Here is a 24,577-nt window from a genome sequence, read left to right on the forward strand (position 1 = left end):
CATGATAAGAACTATAAACTCTCTGTAGTTTTGAGACACCAACAATCTTAATATTAAAAATATATGTGTGTGTGTGTGTGTGTGCGCATATATATATAAATGTATGATGCCACCATGATACTAGGATGATGTCTATAAATCGTACTTATTTATATATATATATATATATGCATACATGTGCATGTACAAAGAGGATATGATGTTAGAAATAAACCATATTTCTCTAAACTACACACGTATATAGATATACATATTGTATTTATAGGTGCGACTTTAGAAATCATATATTTAAAACAATTAAAACTTATATATATATATATATATATATATATGCACATGTATAAATGATTTGAGAAAAGAGGACTTTTAATAATTCAAAACTTATATCTCTCCATGAGAGGCAACCATGCACACTTGGGGCCACCTTTTCTTTTAAATTTTGTGACCTTGTAACTAATGGTCTTGAAAAGAAACTGCCACCTTGAGCCACGGCTTGCTTGAGCCTAAGGATGATTATAAACATTTCACATCAAACTTCAGACGGTATTCTCTTTCTCTTACCCTAAGCATAATACATCTTGGTTCAGACGCGGGTCTTCCCACATCATATTTTCACATTCCATTCATAGCAAGAGTCAGCTCTAAGCCATATAGTGGAAGCATCAATCAAATTCCACTAGAGACTTTCGTTCAGGTTATGTTCAGTATCTACACATCGATCTTTATGATTTTAAAACAATGCAACAAATTTTACGTTCAATATCTATGAGCTCGAATCCTTATAATTCTAAATCATTGCAACAAATTTTAGGTTCAATATCCATGCACTAGACTTTATGATTTATGCAACAGCTTTTATGATCAATGTCTATGTACCCTGTTCATGTTCTTATCGATGCACAGAATGAGTAATTATCACTGAGATCAAAGTTCTTTCCTCTCTATCTTACGTATATGATCTTTGTCTTTTGCTTTACCACGAGTTATGTTCTAAAGTGCGGTACTGAAATATAAGACCAGCATGTTGCCAGAACTGAAATTACATCATTACACAAGTTTGTTACTCATGGTGTACCCGCCAATGGATAGTAATCCATGATTAACCAAGATGATCTATATCAGAATGAGAAGGGGGTGAAGAGGAAGAAATCCCTGCAAGGGAAAGAAACAGAAATCAAAAGTTCAATACATGTATACATCATAAGTTTTATAATAATTTCCAATAGAATATCCAAGTAATCTCATTATTGTCCAAGAATACACAATTGTCAAGTTGAGTAGCGGAATTATGTATCGGGATGCTCAATGGCTAGACAAGGTGTTCCATGTTGATTCCGAGTAGGGAGGGTCTTTATTGGATGAGATTTTGTGGGGATATTTTAAGAGTCCACGGTTGGGAGGTTAAGCCGCTGACAATGTTTCCCCCCCTCTACCACATGTCAAGACATGCACAAGACAAAGATAAGTTATGCATTCAACATCTATTAATAACAGGTATTTTACTTTTGTGATATTTGAAATTACAAATTGAAGATATGTTAGTTTGACTTATATCGTGAATTAGTTATCTCCTTCAATGAAATCAGCTTTTCTCCTCAATGTAAATGGTAACCGGTTAGATCAATTGATCATCCATTTTGTAAAGTTTCCTACCAAATTTCAAATTCAACGCTGACTGATGCACAACTTTTGATTGCAGGTATGAACACTGATGTCAAAGAATAGATTTGCTCCAGAATCTGTATATGTTAGTACAAAACTAACAAAGATAATAAAATGTTCTTTAACTTGAAAGGTAAATCGATCCTTTGATGTGCTTGCATTAATTGATTTCGATGCCTTGTTATGTCAAGCAAATCAAATATACATATCATGCAGAGGGGTGTGAGGGTGAATGGGCATGTCTCTGAATGGAGACATGAACATTCACCATCACACCAATTCAGTGTTGGTTAATCATGCCCAATTTTTTATAGACTTGACACAAGTTTTAATCATGTTTTACCGATCATTATGAACTACAGCCCAATATAATATAGATCGATAGTGATCTTAAATTGAAGGAAATAGAATAAGTTTCGATCATGTCTAAAATGAAATCTCAAAGAATATATATATGATCATCGATTTCAACTGTGCAAAGTTTTATATATTGCTATTATATATATGCATATATATAACAGTATGTGCATCATACATACATACATACATACATATATATATATATATATATATATATATATGTTGATCACAATTATTGTCAGACCGAAGTTACATGCTTTAACACTCCCCCTTAGCTAGAGAAGACAAAGTACATATATATAAGTTTTCCTTATTTGAAAGTGATATCATCTTGATATACTTAAGAAAATCAAGTCTCATGATATTCTTTCCAGTTATGGTGTGTGAAAAAATATCAAGTCTCATGATTCTTTCCAGTTATGGTGCATGATTTCTACCATAAGAGATCATGGTATATCCAAAGATATTATGTCACATAATATCCACCATGAGTTTGAATATATTGATCTTCAACAGATATCACATCACATGATATCTATCAACATGCTCTTTTAACTATCAAGATTTGTCCAAGAATATCAAGTCGCATGATATTCAACATGATAGTAATCTAATAATTATAAAGTCGTCACCTTATAGTATTAGAATCAACATTTCATTACAAAAGATTGTCACCTTTTGATAATGTACATAGGGTAGGCCCATAAGTCATAGAGTCACACATATGACAAAAGAGTTTAAACTTTAAACATCTTTATTAAAATAATACAAATTTACAAAGTTGAGACTCAATCTCATAAACTTACATTTCAACCATACCAAGTTTTTTTCTGAAATGATCAACCTTCACTTTAGGAAGAGCCTTGGTGAGAATGTCAATTCTTTGATCACCTGTATTAATATATTCCAACTGAATAGCTCTTCTTTCCACCATGTCTCTTACGTAGTGGTAAGGAATTTCTATATGCTTGGATCTATCATGAAATACTGGATTCACGGATAACTTGATACAACTTTGGTCATCACAGTGAATAGTGGTAGGTTTCATAGGCTCACAGAATAAATTAGAAAGCAATTTTCGAAGCCACACTGCTGCTCTAGCTCTCATTGTTGCTGCAATATACTATGCCTTAGTAGAACTCTAAGCAACTGAAGCTTGCTTTCTGTAGATCTATAAGATCATAGTTGAACCTAAGCTGAAACAACATCCTGATGTGCTCTTCTAGTCTTTTACACTTTCGGCCCAATCAGAATCAGTATATCCATGTAACTCCAAGCTGGTATTCTCATATTTAAGTTCATACCCAATAGTGCCTTGAAGATACCTTAATATATGCTTCAAAGCAACAAGATGAATTTCACGAGGATCACACATGAACTAACTTAATGCATTAACAGCATAGCAAATATCAGGTCGAGTATTCACAAGAAACATCAAAGACCCAATTATCTGTCTGTATAAAGTGGGATCAAGTAGTCTGGATTCAGCACATGCTTCCTTCAGCTTGTGTAAGTTGGTTTCCATAGGTGTTAATATAGGTCAACAATTCCACATTCCAAATTTATTTAGAGTATCGACAGTATACTTTTTTTGATGTAGGAAGATATTCTTAGACTTCTAACGAACTTCCAATCCAAGGAAGTAATGAAGAATCCCTAAGTCCTTCATTTCAAATTCAAAAGCCAAATCTTTCTTTCATTGATTAATGAGTTGTTCTTCTCCTGTAATCAGAAGGTCATCAACATAAGAATTAGAATCAGCGTATCACCTTTACTTTAAAGTAAAGATTTGGATCAGCGCCATTCTTGGTGAATCCAAGAGTTCGAAGATATTTATCAATCCTTTCATACCAAGCTCGGGGAGCCTGCTTGAGTCCATATTGAGCCCTTTTCAATTTACATACATAAGAGGCAGCATCATGAGTCACAAATCATTCTGGTTGTTCCAAGTATACTTCTTCCTCAATTGTTCCATTTAGAAAAGCAGTTTTTACATCCATTTGATAGATTTTCCAACCTTTAGCTACTGCAATGGCTATTAGAACTCTAACTGAAGTATACCTGGCAACTAGTGCAAAAGTTTCTTCAAAGTCGATTCCTTCCTTTTGAGAGAACCCTCTAGCCACAAAATGAGCTTTATGTTTTCAATGCTACCATCTGCAGCACACTTAACTTTGAAGAGCCATTTGGAAGAAACAACAGATTTTCCTTTAGATCTACGAACAATATCCCAAACATCATTTTTAGTATCGACTAATATTCTTCCACCATTGCATCTTTCCAAGCTTGATGTTTAAGTACTTCTGAAGCATTAGAAGGTTCAGAGTTTGGACTCTCACACATGAATGCATTGTATGTTGATTTTCGAGGTCTTTTGCTTTCTCTGAAACTCCCTGAAGGTGCTGCAAATTCATCTCCTTCTTGTATAATTTTCCTTGCCCAAAGTGGCCTTTTCGAATTATCATCAAGACTCTCTTCTTGAGTCTCAAGAAGGATCTCAATTTCATTTGAAGTCTCTTCAGGATACTCCCTTTGAATCTCAGGAGCAGTAGCCTCTTCTAGGGAACAGGATAAGTCATTAGTATCTAGTTCATCTAAAGTTTTGGCTCTTTTGAAAGCAATATCTTCTTCAAAGATGACATCTTTGCTGAGTTCTATTTGTTTTTGTCCAGGTATGTAGATTATGTACCCTTTTACAACTTCACTAAAACCAATAAGAATTCCTTTTTCTTCCAGTAGGTTCTAACTTTGTCCTTTTCTCCTTACGTACATGAACATACACAAGACATCCAAATATCCTTAAATGACTAATGTCTGGTTTCATTCCTAAAAATGCTTCTAAGTTTTGTTGTCCAAATGTGAGTGAGGACATCTGTTCTAAATATAGACTGTTGTATTAGATGCTTTAGCTCAAAATGACATGCTCAAGTTCTGATCATATATCATAGCTCTAACAGCTTCTACAATAGTTCTATTTTTCCTTTCAGCAACTCCATTTTGCTCAAGGCTGTAGGGAACTATGAACTCCTTCTTAATCCCAGCAAATTTACAAAATTCTTTAAATATTTCAGAAGTGTATTCTTTCCCATTATCTGTTCTTAGAACTTCAATTTTCTTTTGTAAGGAGTTTTAAGTGATAGTTTTGAATTCTTTAAGTTTAGAAAGAATCTCTTTAGATTCTTTGCACTTAAGGAAGTATATCCATGTCTTCCTTGAAAAAATCATCAAAAAATGTCACAGAGTACAAGAACCCTCTTATGGATGGTGTAGACATAGGTCCACATAGGTCAAAGTGCACTAATTCTAACACATCTTTAGTTTTTCTCAAACTATGAGGAAATGACTGTTTAGTGTTTTTCCCTAAGGCACAACCTTTGCAGGATTCATTGTGAATATGACTTAATTTGGGCATTCCAATTACCAACTACTCCATAGATGTTAGAGCACAAAAGTTGATATGACCTAATCTTCTATGCCATATTTCATTTTAATCTGAAATCTCATGAACAAGAACAAGATTTGTCTCCGTGCAAAGCTCATGTAATAGTCCTTGTCATACTCCCATTGTTAGAGCATTTTTTATAGTTGAATTCTTAGGCCATGCTAGTACCTTACCTTCCATGAATGCAATTCTATAACCGTCATCTTCAAGTGCAAATATAGATATTAAATTCCTTTTAATACCTAGTATGTAAAGAACTCCAAAAAAAGTTGAATAGAATTTCCGGATTTCAATTTGATGGTGCAGGTCCCAATTCCTTTTAAGGAATGTCCAGAATCATCCCCAATTGTAACTTCTTCATTTGTTTCCATTTACATGTTTTCTAGGCTATCTTGATATCCAGTGATGTGTCTTGAAGATCCACTGTCAATTATCCAAGTGTTGGATTTGGTTGATATTTGACTAGACAACGTTGAATAGAAGGCATATTTCTCAGACTCTTGACCTTCATTTGATTTATCAGTTTTGGCAAATGATGCTTGAAGTTTAGATCGATCAGGACAATTTAGTGCATAATGTCCATATTGATCACATTTGAAACACTGAATTTTGGACGAGTCTTTCTTCTGTTTTGACTGTCCTTTTCCATGAAAGTTTATTTTCCTTTTGTTGTTCTTCTTACCCTTCTTATGAGAGTTGGTGTTAAGAATATGAATGTCTTCATCTAAGGTTTTATGTTTTCCTTTAATCATTAATCTCAATTCTTCTTGAAGACAATCAGATCTCAATCGATCTAGTTTTGGGATCTTAGATCTTGCACTTGTACAAACGACTCCCAAGAATTTGGTAGTCCTCCTAACGCTATTAGGGATAACTCTTGGCTGTCAATCTCATAACTGACAGAAGATAATTGATCTCTCAATTCTATGATTCTCATGAAGAAGGCGTTCACAGTTTCTCTTTTATTCATGCTGATATTATTCATTTGTCTTTTAAGTATTATTCATTTGTCTTTTAAGAGGAAGTTTTCTACTAGTGTTATTTACTATGAATGCATTTTCAAGAGCTTTAAACATGCAATATATTGTAGCATGTTTTGCCACAATAGGCACTATGTGATCTCGAACAGCATCCACAATTATCTTCATGGCTTTCTCAATATTTTCGATCCATTGAGTTTTCTCTGGATCATCTTTAGGTTCTTCTTTTTCTTCTCTTACAAAAGATTCTAATTTGTTTTCTTTTAATAGCATCATTATATGAATTTTCTAAGATTCAAAGTTATCAGCACTTGTAAGGTGGTGTTCGAATCTTAACATGTTTGTCATCTTGAAGAGTAATGAGAGATTGCAATTTAATGTGAAATCTAATCTCTTAAACTTAATAAGATCTCTTCTTAACAAGTCTTCGATAACATGTAAAGTTTCTTACCAGATTTCAAATTCGAGGCTAACTGATGCACAACTTTTGATTGCAAGTATGAACACTAATGTCAAAGAATAGATTTGCTACAAAATCTATATATGTTAGTACAAAAATAATCGAGATAATAAAATGTTCTTGAACTTGAAATTTAAATCGATCCTTTGATGTACTTGCATTAATTGATTTCGATGCCTTGTTATGCCGAGTAGATCAAGTATGCATATCACACAGAGGGGTGTGAGGGTAAATAGGCATGTTTTTGAACAAAGACATAAACATTCACCATCACATTGGTTCGGTGTTGGTTAATTAGCCTGATTTGTTATAGACTTAACTCAAGTCTTAATCATGTATTACCGATCATTATGAACTGCAGCCCAATATAATATAGATCGGTAGTGATGTTAAATCAAAGGAAATAGAAGAAGTTTCGATCATGTCTAAAATGAAATCTCAAACAATATATATATATATATGATCGTTGGTTTCAACTGTGCAAAGTTTATATACTGCTATTATATATATGTATATATATAACAGTATGTGCATCATATATATATATATATATGCTGATCACAGTTATTGTCAAACCAAAGCTACATGCTTTAACTCATTTGAACATGAAATGTATCTATAGGTATGAGATAGGCTTATCTTATGGTTGTTATTTTTGTCTTTCATTTATGTGAATAATAATTATGAACGCATCTTCTAACTATACATTATTACCATAGTTAACAAAAGAAAGAAAAGGGATGATACAGTGGTATCTGTAATGACCCTCCCCAAATCTGCTCTCAAAAATGTTGATTGAAGGCTCAAAGAATTTTGTCAAACAATTCACATGCAAGGGACATATGACTGATATAGTTTTTCAGCTTGCTTTAAATGACTCTTTTTTTTAATTTGCATCACTGAGAATCTTGTGCTAGAAGACTCAAAATGGACTACACAATGACCTAACATGAATGTGCAACTTATTCTGACAATATTCAATGCATATATGTGACTGAAACTACTTGCAATATGCAGCTACAGCAACTAGTATTTTTGACAAACACTTGAGATGTAAAATTATAACATTATTTATGCCAAAAAGAGAACCTACAGCCAATTGACATTTTGTCAAACAATTGGCATGCAAACTAATAAGCTGATCATGAATGAAATGAAAACCTACAGCCAACTGGCATTTCTACAAACAGTTGGTATGCAAACTAACTAGCTGATAAATAATAATAGTGAATTGCTTAAATGACACCAACAACTATTATCTTCTTAATTCAATGAAATTTCTAATACAATGCTCATGAAATATGGCCAAGACTTTTGGCATTTACATGGATTACAAAATGATAATGCTGGTATAATGCACACTTATAGCTGAAACTTATAACAACCTAAAAAACAATACTAATAAAAGAACCTAGTTGTAGATCATTGCAATAATTTTTTTCAATGTTGCCCCTTCTGCTTTGCTTTTCCGATTTGCTTTTTCGAACTACTTTTTCGGACTGCTTTTTTGGCCTGCTTTTTCGGTTCCGCTTTTCCGGACTGCTTTTTTGGCTTGCTTTTTTTATTCCGCTTTTTCGGCCTACTTTTTCGATTCCGCTTTTCCGGACTGCTTTTTCGTATTTGCTTTTCAGACTACTACCCTGTTCAATCTCAAGACCATATCTTTCAATGGCGTCAAGATTTCCAGCTTGAAGGGATTTCGTCCTTCAAATTATTGAGACATAATCTCCATAAAATTTTCTAATTTCTTTGATATTTCCAAGCATGAATAAAAGAAGCTCTTCCATTTCTTTTATAGTGTTCTCACAAGAGCTCCATCCTTCGTTTTCTCAATGTGGGATAAAACATAACTCCCTTTATGTAACTTATGTCTCCAATGTCTTATAAAATAAAGGGGACTCTTTTAATTTAAATATTTCCCACAAACTATAGTCTATGCATTAATAAAGTTAAATATTTAAATTTAACTTTATAAAATAGCTTTATCAATGCATAACAAATCTTATCAATGATAAACAAGTCTTCTTGTCGATTTTAAACAATTACCATCGACATACTGTTGCCACTGGATGTCCGCCCAAGATGACTTACTATAAATAGTAAGTACGCCCAAAGTTGCCTCAAAACCCCTCAGAAAGACCTGCAACTGAAACTATATAGGCCAAATGGCCTCTAAGCCCCTTTAATGCCCTGGTCAGCCTACGGGACCGTGGGGAAATAGGCTAACGACAACATCATGCTATGAATGCTAAAAAGGGGACATTACAATCCGTCCTTCCCAAAATTGCTTGTCCCCAAGCAATGGCCGAACAACAACCCAATCAATCCACCTGGATCCCAAATGTAGTCATGAACTATACTGTTGTAAGTCAACATAGGCTCCTGCAACAACCTCTGAAAATTAACCAAGAGGAATCCATAATCAAACTGGCGAATACAACTCACCCAAACTCCAAAGTCAGGAACCCATGAGAAACAAGCTCTCGAAATATCAGAACCCAAGTAGAGTAGATAACCCAAATTGCCAACATAGTAAATACCATCAACGCATCCCACTGGCCTATGCGGAATGTACAATACAACTCTACAACAACGGTGAATACTCCCGCATGAAACTGCACCAAATACAGAGAATCCACACACTGCACACCTACTACAATCAACACAACTCTGTAAATCACCGGCCACTGTCTCATAACAATAACTCCCATGCATCGCTGATGGCGAATAGTCATCACATGATAAATAGCAAGAACTAGAACCCAAACCAAATCTGATGGCCATCAAGTCCTCAACACCTGGATCCAATGCAAACTGATGAACATACCTTGTAGTATAATGCTGGTAAAAAGAACAAATCCCAGTCAAGGACTCATCCTGCAATCGTGATACAACCAACTGTGACTGATCATCAGCTAAGTCAAAGGTTGATATAGCCAAGGGCACAGAATCAACAACATCACTAGTCTCTGTGCCCCCCAAGTCGAACATACCACAATGCTTAGCTGCAGCTCCCAACTCAGCTAAACCTACCTCCAGTGGAAACAAACCAAATATGCCAATACTAGTGTCATGGACAGATATATCCTCATCTCCACTACCTCTATCAACCTCGATCATGGACATCCTCGGATCACCAGACAAAACGGTCTGTGATTGTACAAAATCTGGTAAAGATTGAAGTCGTTCTAACTCCATGGTCACCTCAGCTAAATGAAATTGTGACTCCTCGAAAGCCAACTGTGTACTCTCAAGAAACTCAGAAGTCACCTCGAGCTACTGAGTAAGCTCACTCACCTCATCTTCCTTGACCAATAATGCGTCATATGTTGTACTGCCCCACTCCATAAGATAATCTCTGTCGGTTGCCAACTGCATATAATTCTGTCTCAGAATCCGAATAGCCTCCCATAAGGAGTGGATCTCTGTCAAGGAAAGATAATTGCCTCCTTGCTCATCACTAGTAGGAGAATCCCATCCATAAACTGCTAACAACTGACAAGCAGTATCGAAATGCTCGCAAGCGATAGAAATGTCTCGCTCGCCAACTCTCAGCTGACTAAACACATGATTGTGCCGACTGGTCGAAATCCTCTACTCTATCCCTAGTACATTGTCCAAAGGAGTAACCTCAGAATAGCTATCATCTGTAATACTCAGATCCTGGGACTCTTCTATAAACTCTGTCATATCTGAGAGATCATCAACCCATTCCAACAAGAATGGTCGACTGGATATATGAACAATGCCCAACACAAGTGTGAAAAAACTAATTCCAACATCAAACAAGCTGTTGGCATGGATGAGAACTACACCTGGCAAACTACTAATCAAGTCCATGATGGTGCAACAGATACTACTACCAAGGAATGATAGATATCTCTGGTCAAAATGATCCTAAGTACTAAGATAAGGATCCCAACATCTAATCCATGAACGGAAACCAGCTGGCAATTCAAGTAAACTTCTCACCTGAGTAATGTGAACAATACCAACTGACTTCACGCACCTGTCTACAATCTTTGAATCCGGAGTGTGAATGCTAGACATACTCATATCATCATCAACATGAGAGCCGACTGTAAAGAAAACTGAGTCCCTGCTATATGCGCTAACTCCCAAACTGAACTCACCTCAAGACAAATCTTGTCCACGTGTCTCTCAGAATCCTAGACAGCCAACTGAGTACACACCAAGGAATTCCGAGTATCCTCCAGCTCATGAAAAAACCGGTCAACCTCCTTCACTACATCTAAATAGATCCTTGCAAGATTAAGGATATGATTGCGATCTGAAAGTAGGTGTATGTAACCTAACTTCATTGCCTCCATGTCTTCCTTGATTTGTTGTAAGTCGTCACAAGAAGAACCTGTTGTGACTCCTTTCTATCTCTCCTGCAATTGAATCATCCAAATGTGATTCTCAATCAATCCATGTATCCTGTCATGATGAGATAAAGTCGTGACAATATTCTTGTCCCTTGTCTTCAGTTGGCTTGCCAAACCAAGTAAAAAGCTACTAGCCTCTATCTCATGTGAAGAAGCATCCAACTGTGCCTGATACTCATTTTCTGCAAAGTCCTGAATGCTCACTTTCTAATCAACTGTACTATCCTCAAAAATGACAGTATCCTCAACTGCTATAACTTCATCCAGCCAACTATACTGGAATCACTATCTGTGTCAATTGCACAATCCGGTGTGCCTGTGATATCACCTTCTGGCTCAACCCGCACAACATCTGTAACCCCTTCTACCTGTGAAGATGATGCAGATAAACCATTACCTGAAGATGTGCTAATGTCTCCCTGTATCGAATCAGCATGTCCATTAAACTCCTTATACAAGTTTCTGCCTGTCATAGGGAAGGTACGATCCTTAAGCCTATCAAAACGTTCAATCAGTCTCTCCTTAAACTCCACATATGAGGTAATATGTGCATGACCCATAGTGACCATACCATGATGCCACCACTCGTGTGCTAACCCATCCAAGTGAATTGCTGCATACTTAATAGCTTCTTCCTCAGGCATAGGGTTCGTTTGAAAGTATGTGTCAAGCCTTTGAACCAAAGCTCTTGCTGTAGACTTACCCGAGCCATCATAATATAGTAACTGAAGTTTCCCTACTTTCTTCCGTAGCTCATAGCTCTGGTTCCTGTCATGTCCACGTGGCATATGCTTCATCCGCACATCTATATACTCCCTAAAGGTAATTGCAGCAGTAAAGTCTGGACCTCCGGCTTCCCAATCTCTCTTCAGTTGGTCCTGTATATCAGTGATCTGGGGCTCTGGTACGGGCTGCTCTAGAGCTCTAGGAGGAAATGTGGGAATAATGGGCGTCGAACTCACTATCCTAGTTTGCTGGGGTGCATGACCGAAATTGTTGCCAACTTGTTTGATTCCATTATGTGTCCCATCCTGATTATTACCACTCTGGTTATTACCATTCTGATTATTTCCTCCACCCACATTAGCATTCAACCCCATTTGACGAGCCATCATCTGCATCATAAGCTCTAATCTCTGACTCTGTTCCTGTGCTCTCTGCTCTGCTGATCGCTGTCCCTGTGCTAAGGTGTCTAATAACTGTAAGAATCTTTCCTTTCCCTGATTTGGACCGGCATTCATTTTGTCAAACATTTTTCTCTCTATCTGGCTAATCCAAATTCCCAATAAGACCTCCACAGGATGGCAGAAAACCGCTCTGATACCACTGTAATAACCCCAATAGGTTATAACTTCTTCAAACACCAAAAATCTTTATACTTCAATTGTTTGACATTTCGTCAAACACTTTGCAAGCAAGCTCTGATACCACTGTAATGACCCTCTCCAAATCTGCTCTCAAAAATGTTGATTGAAGGCTCAAAGAATTTTGTCAAACAATTCACATGCAAGGGACATATGACTGATATAGTTTTTCAGCTTGCTTTAAATGACTCTTTTTTTTAATTTGCATCACTGAGAATCTTGTGCTAGAAGACTCAAAATGGACTACACAATGACCTAACATGAATGTGCAACTTATTCTGACAATATTCAATGCATATATGTGACTGAAACTACTTGCAATATGCAGCTACAGCAACTAGTATTTTTGACAAACACTTGGGATGTAAAATTATAACATTATTTATGCCAAAAAGAGAACCTACAGCCAATTGACATTTTGTCAAACAATTGGCATGCAAACTAATAAGCTGATCATGAATGAAATGAAAACCTACAGCCAACTGGCATTTCTACAAACAGTTGGTATGCAAACTAACTAGCTAATAAATAATAATAGTGAATTGCTTAAATGACACCAGCAACTATTATCTTCTTAATTTGCAATGAAATTTCTAATACAATGCTCATGAAATATGGCCAAGACTTTTGGCATTTACATGGATTACAAAATGATAATGTTGGTATAATGCACACTTACAGCTGAAACTTATAACACCCTAAAAAACAATACTAATAAAAGAACCTGGTTGTAGATGGTTGCAATAATTTTTTTCAATGTTGCCCCTTCTGCTTTGCTTTTCCGATTTGTTTTTTCGAACTGCTTTTTCGGACTGCTTTTTTGGCCTGCTTTTTCGGTTCCGCTTTTTCGGACTGCTTTTTTGGCTTGCTTTTTCGATTCCGCTTTTTCGGCCTGCTTTTTCGATTCCGCTTTTTCGGACTGCTTTTTCGTATTTGCTTTTTAGACTGCTACCCTGTTCAATCTCAAGACCATATCTTTCAATGGCGTCAAGATTTCCAGCTTGAAGGGATTTCGTCCTTCAAACTATTGAGACATAATCTCCATAAAATTTTCCAATTTCTTTGATATTTTCAAGCATGAATAAAAGAAGCTCTTCCATTTCTTTTATAGTGTTCTCACAAGAGCTCCATCCTTCGTTTTCTCAATGTGGGATAAAACATAACTCCCTTTATGTAACTTATGTCTCCAATGTCTTATAAAATAAAGGGGACTCTTTTAATTTAAATATTTCCCACAAACTATAGTCTATGCATTAATAAAGTTAAATATTTAAATTTAACTTTATAAAATAGCTTTATCAATGCATAACAAATCCTATCAATGATAAACAAGTCTTCTTGTCGATTTTAAACAATTACCATCGACATACCGTTGCCACTGGATGTCCGCCCATGTCCAAGATGACTTACTATAAATAGTAAGTACGCCCAAAGTTGCCTCAAAACTCCTCAGAAAGACCTGCAACTGAAACTATATAGGCCAAATGGCCTCTAAGCCCCTTTAATGTCGTGGTTAGCCTACGGGACCGTGGGGAAATAGGCTAACGACAACATCATGCTATGAATGCTAAAAAGGGGACATTACAGTATCTGATGCCCTAAATGGTATTTGTCATAAAATCCAGAAAATATTATAATTGACTGCCTGAAACTATGGACATGAAATAACTTATTCAATGAGACACAAGAAGTGTGCAAGGGTAAAGAAAAATTAGATCGTAAGGAACCATGCCGAATTGCATAACTGAATAAATTCCAAACAAGTTATAGTCAGTAATGTTAATGAACCCTACGTGAGTGTCCACACACTATTAAAGCTTTGAATAGTATAAAAAGTTCTGTAAATTATTTTTTGATGCCTTCTCTAATTCACTGGCACAGCTCCTTAAGGACAGGAAATTGTAAATGACCAATTCATGTCTTGGTACTGAAAAGAATCTCAGAGAGTTATTAACTCTTTTCTGTGTGTTAAGCTTTAGTCTTCATTAAACTCTGACCCAAGTTCCCTTCTTTCACACTTTCATGTTGGTAGATAAAATGCACCCATTGAGTGACAAACGGAATGAGACTGGAAAATGATCCTGAGATATAAGTTTATAACCTTCACATGGCAAACCTGTGAGCTATACCTATGATGTGTCACACTAAAATACATTATAGATAGGTAATGACATAAGAAGGCAACAAAACTCAATAGATGGATATTTAGAAAAGCATGGACCTATGTACATTTTACAGAGATTTATCATCGTACTAATTAGCAGAATGCTCATAAACTACTCATCACAACCAATATAAAGAATCTGGGTAAGGTAGAAAATGGCAGATACCCTGTGATCTTAATTTAAACTGAAAAAAGAAGAATGGTAATTATTAATCCTTCATCAAATATAATAATGCAAAATTGTACATGTGCCTGTAGAAAGTGGTGTAAGATTTACAGTTCATTATTATAATTTGGACTTCAAATTTAAGATATTAAAAACATCATCATTTAATTACCCAGAACTAACCACCAAACTTTCAAGCAAGAACACACATGATTCAGAGGCCAATCTATAACAAATACCATAAATTGTTGTAAGCTGCAAAGACCAACTTTTCTAGCATGCCTTAAGCTAATGAAGCAGTATAGGTGCATCAATCAAACCAAAATCTAAAAAAAATTGAAGCTACCTTACTATAGTGCCATCTCTGCCTGCAGAGCAGCAAGCTCATCTTCTTCAGCAGAATTCGGTGTAGCCTTATGAGATGCAGGTTGTGTGGATTGTTTTCCTGGAATTGGAGGCAATTTTGTAGTTGGAGCAATTGAGGCTGGTTGCATAAGTTGCTCTTCAAGCTCTGCTCCCTCTAGTTCCTCCAATTCAGCCTCAAGTTCGTCCTATTACAGTGAATCCATATTATTACAGAAAAACCAAACAATAACAAGACATAAGATGCAAATGGGTATTTCACCTACCTCATCAAAATCCGCAGCAGCGCCAATTGGTGTAGATAATGCTTCCTGAATCTGTTTCATGTTCTCTGTCTGTTCATTTATCTCATCCATGGTTTTGTCCACGTCATCAATGTTCCTGGAACATGTCTCCACTCAATGTAAAATGCTCAGAAAAGCAATACCACCAGATGATATCCAAACAAAAATTTCATATCTAAAAACACCCATACCTCAAAAAGAAACAATTTGCTATAAGCAGACAAAATGACAAAGAGATTGACAAGTTTTACAATATCAAAAATAAAATAGAAGGTAGGACAGTTTTCAGAAAGCAAGAGATTCTAAAAACTGTATTTAAAGCTAGCTTTATATTAAGGAGGCCTCTAATGATTCGCCTGATTTGACTGATAGGTTACTCACCATGATGAATATTTTTCAAAATGATCAATGAAGTTAGAATCAATACTCACTGGAAAATTGCCAGTAAAATTACTTCTACGGCACTCTTACTTTACTAAAAAGTTTAAAACATATATAGATTTGATCATAATGCCATTAATATTGATATACTTTGGAGCAGAATAATTTCTTGCCAATGTGAATATTATAATGCCAATAAAATATCTTTACATTGCACCCTATTGGTAGCTTGTACAATAAACTAATCCTATTTTGGGCCTTGGAAATTTCTTATCTTTACTATTACATGACAAATAATTAAACCACAAGTGTCAATTTCAAAGCTTCTGATATAAACTTCTTGAGATAATTTTTGCATCATCATTTCTGATCACATTCCATGATACAAAAATAAATAAATAAAAAATCTCCCACTTCTTACAATAAGCCTTCAATCATTTCTCATGGACTGTAAAACATCATGGTTTTAAAGTTTAAACAAATCATGAGCCTACTTGTACTTACGTTGCTTTCTGCATTGCTTTCATGGCAGCAGCTGAAGTTCTCAGTGCATCCACTGTCTCTGTTGTAGCTTTTGCACCTTCCAACATAATCATCTGAAATAGCTCCCAAAAGTTAGGATGCAAAATAATTTCATAATAATTATACTGTTATGAGTCAAGGAGACCCTTTCCACTCTACAATCAAAAGCTTTCAATCTTGACTTGACCTTTGTTGGGAACAACTTGTTCTGACTTAATTGTATACCTGATCATGAATGCGTAGTTGAAAATTTCCCAATTGCTCAACTTGCACCTCATAAAGTCTCTTTCTCTTCAAACATTGTATAGCCGCTGCATTGATCATTCAATTCAAAATTTTGAACTCAATCAACGAAATCATAATTCAACTTAGCTACCTGAGAATGCCATAATCAATCAAATAACCAAGAAACATATCTCATCCTTGTAACGAAAAAAATTTAAAATAATTTGAACCTGATATTTTCACTATGAATCCATAATATATTAACCAGGGATACATGTGCCCCCCTATCCCATGTCACCTTCCCCAGCATAGTTTCTGGTACACAAATACAGCAGGAGACAGCCACCGATTTCCCCCATGTCCATCCCCAACAGTGTTTTCATTACACAGAGACAGCTGGAAGAATTCCCTCGCCAGCCCCTAACTTCCATCAAATCAGGGTATGTCTCAGGAAACCTTGTCATCTAGCTGGCCACCCTATGGATAACTAAGGATGTTTAATACATCCCTCAACTGTCCCGGACACATATTTTTTTAATATCAAAGAAAAAATTTCACCTTCTGAAAGAAGAGATGCGGATGGGGGAGACTCATCAAACCAGATTTCAATCTCTCTTGCAATTTTGACAAACAATTGCATAAAAATGGGCATTTCAGAATTTTGAGATGCAATGCACACATTCATTTGCACAGAAAGGTTGTTGGTTCCAAATTGCTTGGTGATATTGATAATGCATGGAAACAGCTGCTAAAGCTATTAGAATATTTGCCTATTTTTAGTCTGTTATTTTTAGTGTTTCTTCCTTGCTTTATTAATGGTCATTTCATAGGTATTTTTCTTCAATTTGAAACTTCAGTTAACAGTTTCTAAAACTATCTTGAAATTGTTTAGTTATAGCCTTGTGTTTTCATTAATTTAGATAAGCGATTCAGTTTTCATGGTATCAGAGCAGGAGCTAATCTGGGTATGACTCCCTCATGGAAGACCCAGGAGCATGAAAAAAATCATTGAAGGTTTTGTTCAAAATTGTTAGCACAATTTTCGAAGGGTTTTTTCTTATTCATGCAAATTGCTTTTTTTTGTTTCGATTTGAGGCGAGCTCTGTTGCATTATCCCTCCAAATGCCACATAGGTTTTTATCTGAAGAATCGTGTTCATCTGTTTGGTTTTTTGGATGTCCGCATTTTTTAGTCCGTGGTTTTCCACTTATTTTTGTTCTGAGATTCGCAGCCCAAGCGACCTTTGTTTATGGTGTTTTTGGTTGCCATTTTCTTTGCTTCACAGTTTTCTTTTTGAGGTCTTCTATCGCTGGGAAGGACACTGAAAAAGCACCATTTTACAAGCTAACACTTCTTGATCATTTTCTTCTTCCCAAAACTAGCTTTTCTACCACCTCGTCAAACCTTGTCCACAAGAGCTTCTGTTCGCACATCTATTCATTCCGCAACTAGGCGTTATCCTCTCTGGTTCTGCGCAATTGACTCTTGTTTTCTGTGTTGCCTATGACCTACACAATGGGACTGAAGTTTTGTGACTTACAGTCTGTATTTTTCGGCTTTATTTTCAGGTTCTCTTTGTCCATGATTTGAATCTTTGTGTGTGCCCTGGTGTGATAGCTTGCATTTTGTGCTTGTTCAACACACGACTAAGGATGGGTTTTAATAGTTTTTTATTTATTTTTAAAGCGTAACAAAAAAATATCATGGGTTTTACGATTTTATTTTTTTTTCCCTTAAAAAATATTTATTGGGTTTTATAAATTTTTTCCCTTTAAAAAATTTATTTGACGGATTTAATACTTTTGTAGTTTTATTCCTTATATGATTATATTGGGTTTTGGTCAATTTTTCTAAACATCAGTTTTAACCAATCCAAAACTTGATTGTTCGCGTGGGAATTTTATGTTCGGTTTTTATTAGGAAAAAAAATAATTCTGGGGTTTTATTCTCGGTTTTATAATTTTTTTCTTAAAAAGATTATAGTAAGGTTTCTTAACATTTTCCTCAAAACATTATTTATTGTGACGTCTAGGTTTTGCACAATTTTGTCCTCAAAAATCACGAGCTCTCATTTGGAGGGCTTTCTAATTTTTTCCAACAAAACAATTGTCAGATGTTCTTGTTTTAGGGTTTTTACAATTTTTCTGAAAAAAACAATGCTTTTAAAATTCAATTTTAAGGTTTGGCATTTTTTACTCACAAGAATTGTGGTTTCTTGCAATCAATTTTTGAGCTGTAGTATTCATTTGCAAAGAGTTCAGTATTTTTCTGCAAAAACGCAGTTTTAGAATCATCTAGGTGTCTCTACCTAAGGAGCAATGCCTTTGTTGTCCAACATCAGGTTGGCAAGGTTTTGGTTATCTTGATCATTTCCAAAAATTTTGCAGAATCAGGGAGGGTCTCAGCAGCAGGTTCATTTTGCAAAGCATTATGAAGAGGAGGATGGAGCCGTCTCTATAAATCTGTGAACAGACTGGGACAGCCTTCATTGCATTTTGACCAAAAGATCTGTAGGTTATCTTTTGTAGGGTAGTTGATAGAATGACCATTACGGGAGGATATAAGAATATTTACCTATTTTTAATAATCTCCTATTTTTAGTCTTTCTTAGTTGCTTTATTAATGGTCATTTTCATAGACATTTTCAGGCTTGATATTTTAAACTTCAGTCTGAAGCTTCAATTAATGGTTTATAAAACTATATTACAATAGGTTATTTATAACTTTGTGTTTTCATTAATTTAGACAAGCAATTGAGTTTTCAAATGCATCCAGGTTACAGTAATTATTCACAATACAGAATTTCTCAATCATGATTCATGAATGTTGATCGTCATAATATTCATGTTGTATCATTTGCAATCGAATGCCCCTCGACATACAGTCAACCTAGCATGTATTGCCAATAATGCAATACAAGATCCCATGGCAGCAATTGTTTTTTATGTAGCCAATGTTGCTCAAACTATTTAGTCGTAATCTGATGCTAAGTTGCTAGAATTGTGCTAGAAATAGACTTGCATGGGCTATAACTATAAATACTAGGTATCAAGAAAAGCATATAAATTGTGGTCAACCAAATTTCAAGTGTTTTGTTGTAAAGAACAAAATATCCACATTTTTAAAATGGTAACTGAGACAAAATTGCATCCCAACTTGAAAATGATGTTCGCAAGCTAGAAAATAATCCAATAGGCCATTACCCAGCTCCAACAATTCATCACCCATACACACACACACACACACACAAATTTTATACTACCATATGCATTCCAGAAGAGCTGAGGAATATAATCAACCTATCACAAGGACTTGGACAGTTAGCATCCTTTGTGGCAAATAATTGAACTGCATAACATTTCCATATAATGAAAAACACGACAATTTCATCGAGTAAGAGTTGCTACTGATAAGAATCTAAATAGTTAATGAATTAAAGAACGCTGTATTTTTATTAGTCATTCAGCCTACTAAAGTTTTCCTCACTATGATCTTTGTTTACCATACAGGGTAAACGGATAGTTATTGCATTAAGAGACTAGAATGTAACACATAACAAAATAGTACTTTATTCATATAAGCAAATATACAATCCCGATTACAATGATGCTTCATAATTCCATTTGGACGATGTACATATATCTCCCGAAGGGATGTATCAACCATCACGCAACCTTTCGGACACTAACTAATCTCGTTGGCTATAGTATAGTTTTACCGACTACAGTATATGTCCTCTTATGGGCCCTTCATGTGCTTCTTTCAATACTTTCGGTATTTCTTCCTCCATAACACATCCTCGTAAAATTTGGTCAAGTCCCATCTTGTATAGCGACCCGTTGATCAATTGGAACATTCGACTTCTCAATACTAGTTTCCTCCCCTCGCTTGGCGGCATTTCCCTAGAAATTGCCCCATTGAAAGATATTCCCCGATACTCGCGTACCAAGAAGGTAGTACAGCGATTTGAAATAGTTGTGCATCGGGAAAGTCATCATTGACTTCCTCCGGAGGTTCTCCTGATTTGATCTTGGATAGATGATCTGAACTCACGTGGCTTTTCCTGGGCTGTACCACAATTTTAAATGTAAATTCTTGCAAAAGAAGTAGCCATCTGCTTATCCGTCCTTGAATGATCGGTTTATTCACAAGGTATAGCAACGCTTGATGGTCTACGTAGAACACAAATGGAGTCGCCAGTAAGTAGTGTCTAAACTTCTGTACAACATACACCATTCTGAGAGCCTCTAGAGCCTCCCACTTCATCATGCTATAGTTCTTTTCTATTTTTGACAATAATCTACTTGCGAAGTACACCGGGTGGTCCAATCCGTGATCACCTATCTGTGCCAACGTTACTCCAATTGCGTAGTTTGATGCATCAATATGTGCATGGAACTCCTTGTCCCAATGTGGATAAGCCAAAATACGCATTGTGGCTAATTGTGTTTTCAATCCATGAAAAGTTTCATCCTACTCTGTTTCCCATTTGTAGGGTTCTCCCTATAATGATCTGCTTCCCAGTAGGAGGCATAGTGATTCCTTTTATCCTTCAATGACCACTAATTTCCACTATGCCAAGTTGATGAAAGGGGTCGTACAGTGGGGAGAGAGGAAATGAAAGGTGTAGGGCTAGTGTTCAGTTGTACGATGGGAGTAAGAGCGATTCGTACGGTGGCCAGGGCAAGCCATACGGTGGCAACTAGAACAGTTCGTACGGTGGTAAATGGCATGGTTGTACAGTGGATCAATTTGTTGTATGGTGGAGGTGGTGGAGAGGAAGTACGGCGTGAATGGATGGATGTGCAACAGGAAGGCCGTATGATCAAAGATACCATGCAATAAGAGGGTCATACGGTCAATTATACTATGCAACAGGAAGGTCATACAGAACCCAAGGATGTCGTAAAGTGGTGTATTGTTCTTGTTTGACTATTCTCCTAGAGTACAAAAAGATGATTGGTGTGCGGATGGAGGGAAAGCTCAATAATGCAATCTAAACTTAGAGATCCAAATTTATCAGATAGCATCAAACAATAATGGAAATTAGACACTAGTAACCTTCAATTAGTATTTGCCAAAAGATGGTGCTTCGATTTGCCAAATATGAGCGAAGTATTACATGCAACAACGGAATAGGGTGAGGGTTGAATCCCACCAAAACTGCACAAGCCAAATAGGGAAGATCTTTCACTTCCAAAATGATGAACAATCCAGAACTCCAACAAGAATTTGCAGTACGAAGAAATATGCTTAAATACCTGTCAGGGAAAATTTTCTGATGGTGTACAAAGATGGTCGATGGCAACACAAATTACGAAAACAAAACAAAGATGGGTCTGAGATAAATTAAACCAATTGACCCATTAACAATAGTTTGATTAATAATCTATTTTATGACGAGGATATTACAATCCTATCTAAAAATTTGCTTGTCCTCAAGCAAACGCAATGTTGGATGCTATAGAATGTGCTCGCCTTCCAGGTTGCGTTATCCAGCGGAAAGTGTTTCTAGCATACCAAATATTCCTTCACCATTCGGTTCTACACGGTCTTTTCACGTACTTCAATAAAATCTCTGTTGGTTCCAATATGAGCTTTCCTTCTTCATTAAGCAATGGAAGGTCTATAGCTACTGTGACATTCTATCCCATAGCTTTCTTCAAGCAGGAAACGTGAAAAACGTTATGAATACAGCTCTCGTCTAGAAGTTCCAGCTTGTAGGCAACTTGACTGATGTGGCACACTACATGATAAGGGCCATAAAATCGTGTCTTCAGTTTTTCTTTTCCCTTTTCTTTCAATGAGGATTGTCAGTATAGCTGGAGCCTGAGGTAGACCAAGTCTCCTACTTCGAAACTCCTCTCTATCCAATGTCTGTTAGCGTACATCTTTTGTTGATTCTGTGCTCGTTGTAAGTTTTCCTTCAGGTATCTTAGAATGTATTGTCCCTCTTGAAGCCAATCCCTCCCCCTTGGTGCGCGACTGTCTCCCAAAACTGTGTCAATGAAGGAGAGGGGTTCGTATCCTATAAAGCTTTGAATGGTGCCATCCCAATGGACATGTGGTACGTGGTATTGTAACAATATTCTCCTAGGTGTATCCATTTGACCCACGCCCACTTGTTCACAATCTCCGTTTGTCCATCTATCTGAGGGTGGTAACTAGTACTTGGTGACAATTTTGTCCATGCCAACCGAAACAGTTTTGTCCAGAAGATGCTGATGAATCGCCCAACCCGATCACTGACAATGTTCTAGGGTAACCCGTGCAAATGAAAGACTTCTCTAAAAAATAGATCGGCAACTTGTGCGGCATGAAAATTTGAGGGGATGGTGAAAAAATGTGTACTTTGTCAATCTGTCAACCACCACGAAGATACAATCCTTTCCGTTCACCTTGGAAAGTTCAATTATGAAATCCATCGAGATACTTTCCCACTTATGTTCTAGAATTGGCAGAGGTTGTAGTAACCCGACAAGTAGAGTATGTTTGGATTTGTTTTGCTGGCAGAGCACGCACTCTCTTACATACTGCAATACATCTCCTTTAAGTCCTTTCCATGAAAACCTCTCCCAGAGACGTCTGTACGTTTTGAGGAAGCCCAGGTGTCCTACCAAGGGTGACTCGTGTACCTCCTTCAAGATTTTTTGCTTCAATTTGGATTCTGGTACTAAAAATATCTGATTCTTATAGTAAATGATGTCATTCACCACTTTGTACTAATCATCCTGGGTGTTGTCATCCATTAGCTCACAAGCAAATGCGTTTTTGGAATATTCTACCAACAAATGTGATTTCCAATCAGCTGAAATCAAGGCTAGTAAGCAGATGGCGGGTTTCCTGGACGAAGCATATGCAACCACATTGTATTTTCCTTTCACATATTCAACGTCAAAATCAAAAGCCTGAACCTTTCTTACCCATTTTTGTTGCCTCTCGTTCAAGTTCCGTTGCTCCAGAAAATATCTCAAACTATTATGATCCGTACAATCGACAAACTTGGCACCCACCAGAGACTATCGGAACTTGGTTAGTGCATGTACAATATCCAACATCTCTTTATCGTAGATGGAATATAAGCATTTTGTTTGCGTAAGCTTCCTCCTCTCATAGGCTATGGGGTGTCTATCTTGCATCAGTACTTTGCCAATGCCTTCTCCAGATGCGTCGCACTCCATAATAAACGATTGAGTGAAATCAAGTATAGCAAGCACAGGACAAGTGCTCATTGCTTCCTTTAGCTTATCAAAAGTGAGTTGTGCGTTTTCATTCCACTAGAAGGACCCCTTTCTTGTCAGATCTATTAGTGGTGCGTTGAGCTAAGAGAACCCCTTTACAAACCTTCGGTAATAACTGCATAGTCCAAAAAATATTGCAACTCCGCGAGTGATTTTGGAGGAGGCCAATCAAGGATAGCCTGAATCTTCTCCTGATGAAATTGAATGCCATATTTACTGACATGTCCCAGGTACAATATTTATGTCATACCGAATTCACACTTGGATTGCTTGGAGAACAAGGATTGATCCTTCATGATCCTTAGGACTTCATCCAGATGCTTCAGGTGCTCTTCCCATGTCCTACTATAAATAAGAATGTCATCAAAAAAACCAGTAAGTACTTACGCAATTGTTTGTTGAAGATGTGATTCATGCATAATTGGAATGTAGCAGGTGCATTCGTTAATCCGAACAGCATGACCAAGAACTCATAATGCCCATAGTGACAATGAAAAGCCGTCTTTTCCACGTCTTACTCCCTCAAGCAGATCTAATGGTATCCGAAACAGAGATCTATTTTCGAAAAATAGACT

At 36.4% G+C, this 24,577-nt stretch overlaps 1 protein-coding gene across 1 annotated transcript in view; it reads right to left on the bottom strand.

Annotated features, from left to right (window-relative positions):
- Window positions 1–24,577, bottom strand: part of LOC149537928 (vacuolar protein sorting-associated protein 32 homolog 1-like) — an 83,469-nt gene that overhangs the window by 7,580 nt on the left and 51,312 nt on the right. The window contains exons 3-6 of the mRNA XM_089799342.1: window positions 16,762–16,847; window positions 16,519–16,610; window positions 15,616–15,730; window positions 15,333–15,537 (exon numbers count right to left, since the gene is read on the bottom strand). Of these exons, the coding sequence (XP_089655468.1) occupies window positions 15,337–15,537; window positions 15,616–15,730; window positions 16,519–16,610; window positions 16,762–16,847 (494 nt within the window). The 3' untranslated portion in view covers window positions 15,333–15,336. The remainder of the gene's footprint in view (window positions 1–15,332; window positions 15,538–15,615; window positions 15,731–16,518; window positions 16,611–16,761; window positions 16,848–24,577) is intronic.

The sequence above is a fragment of the Cupressus sempervirens genome, chromosome 9, assembly GCF_028749045.1.
Source record: "Cupressus sempervirens isolate cs-2001-9-10 chromosome 9, ASM2874904v1, whole genome shotgun sequence".
NCBI lineage: Eukaryota > Viridiplantae > Streptophyta > Pinopsida > Cupressales > Cupressaceae > Cupressus > Cupressus sempervirens.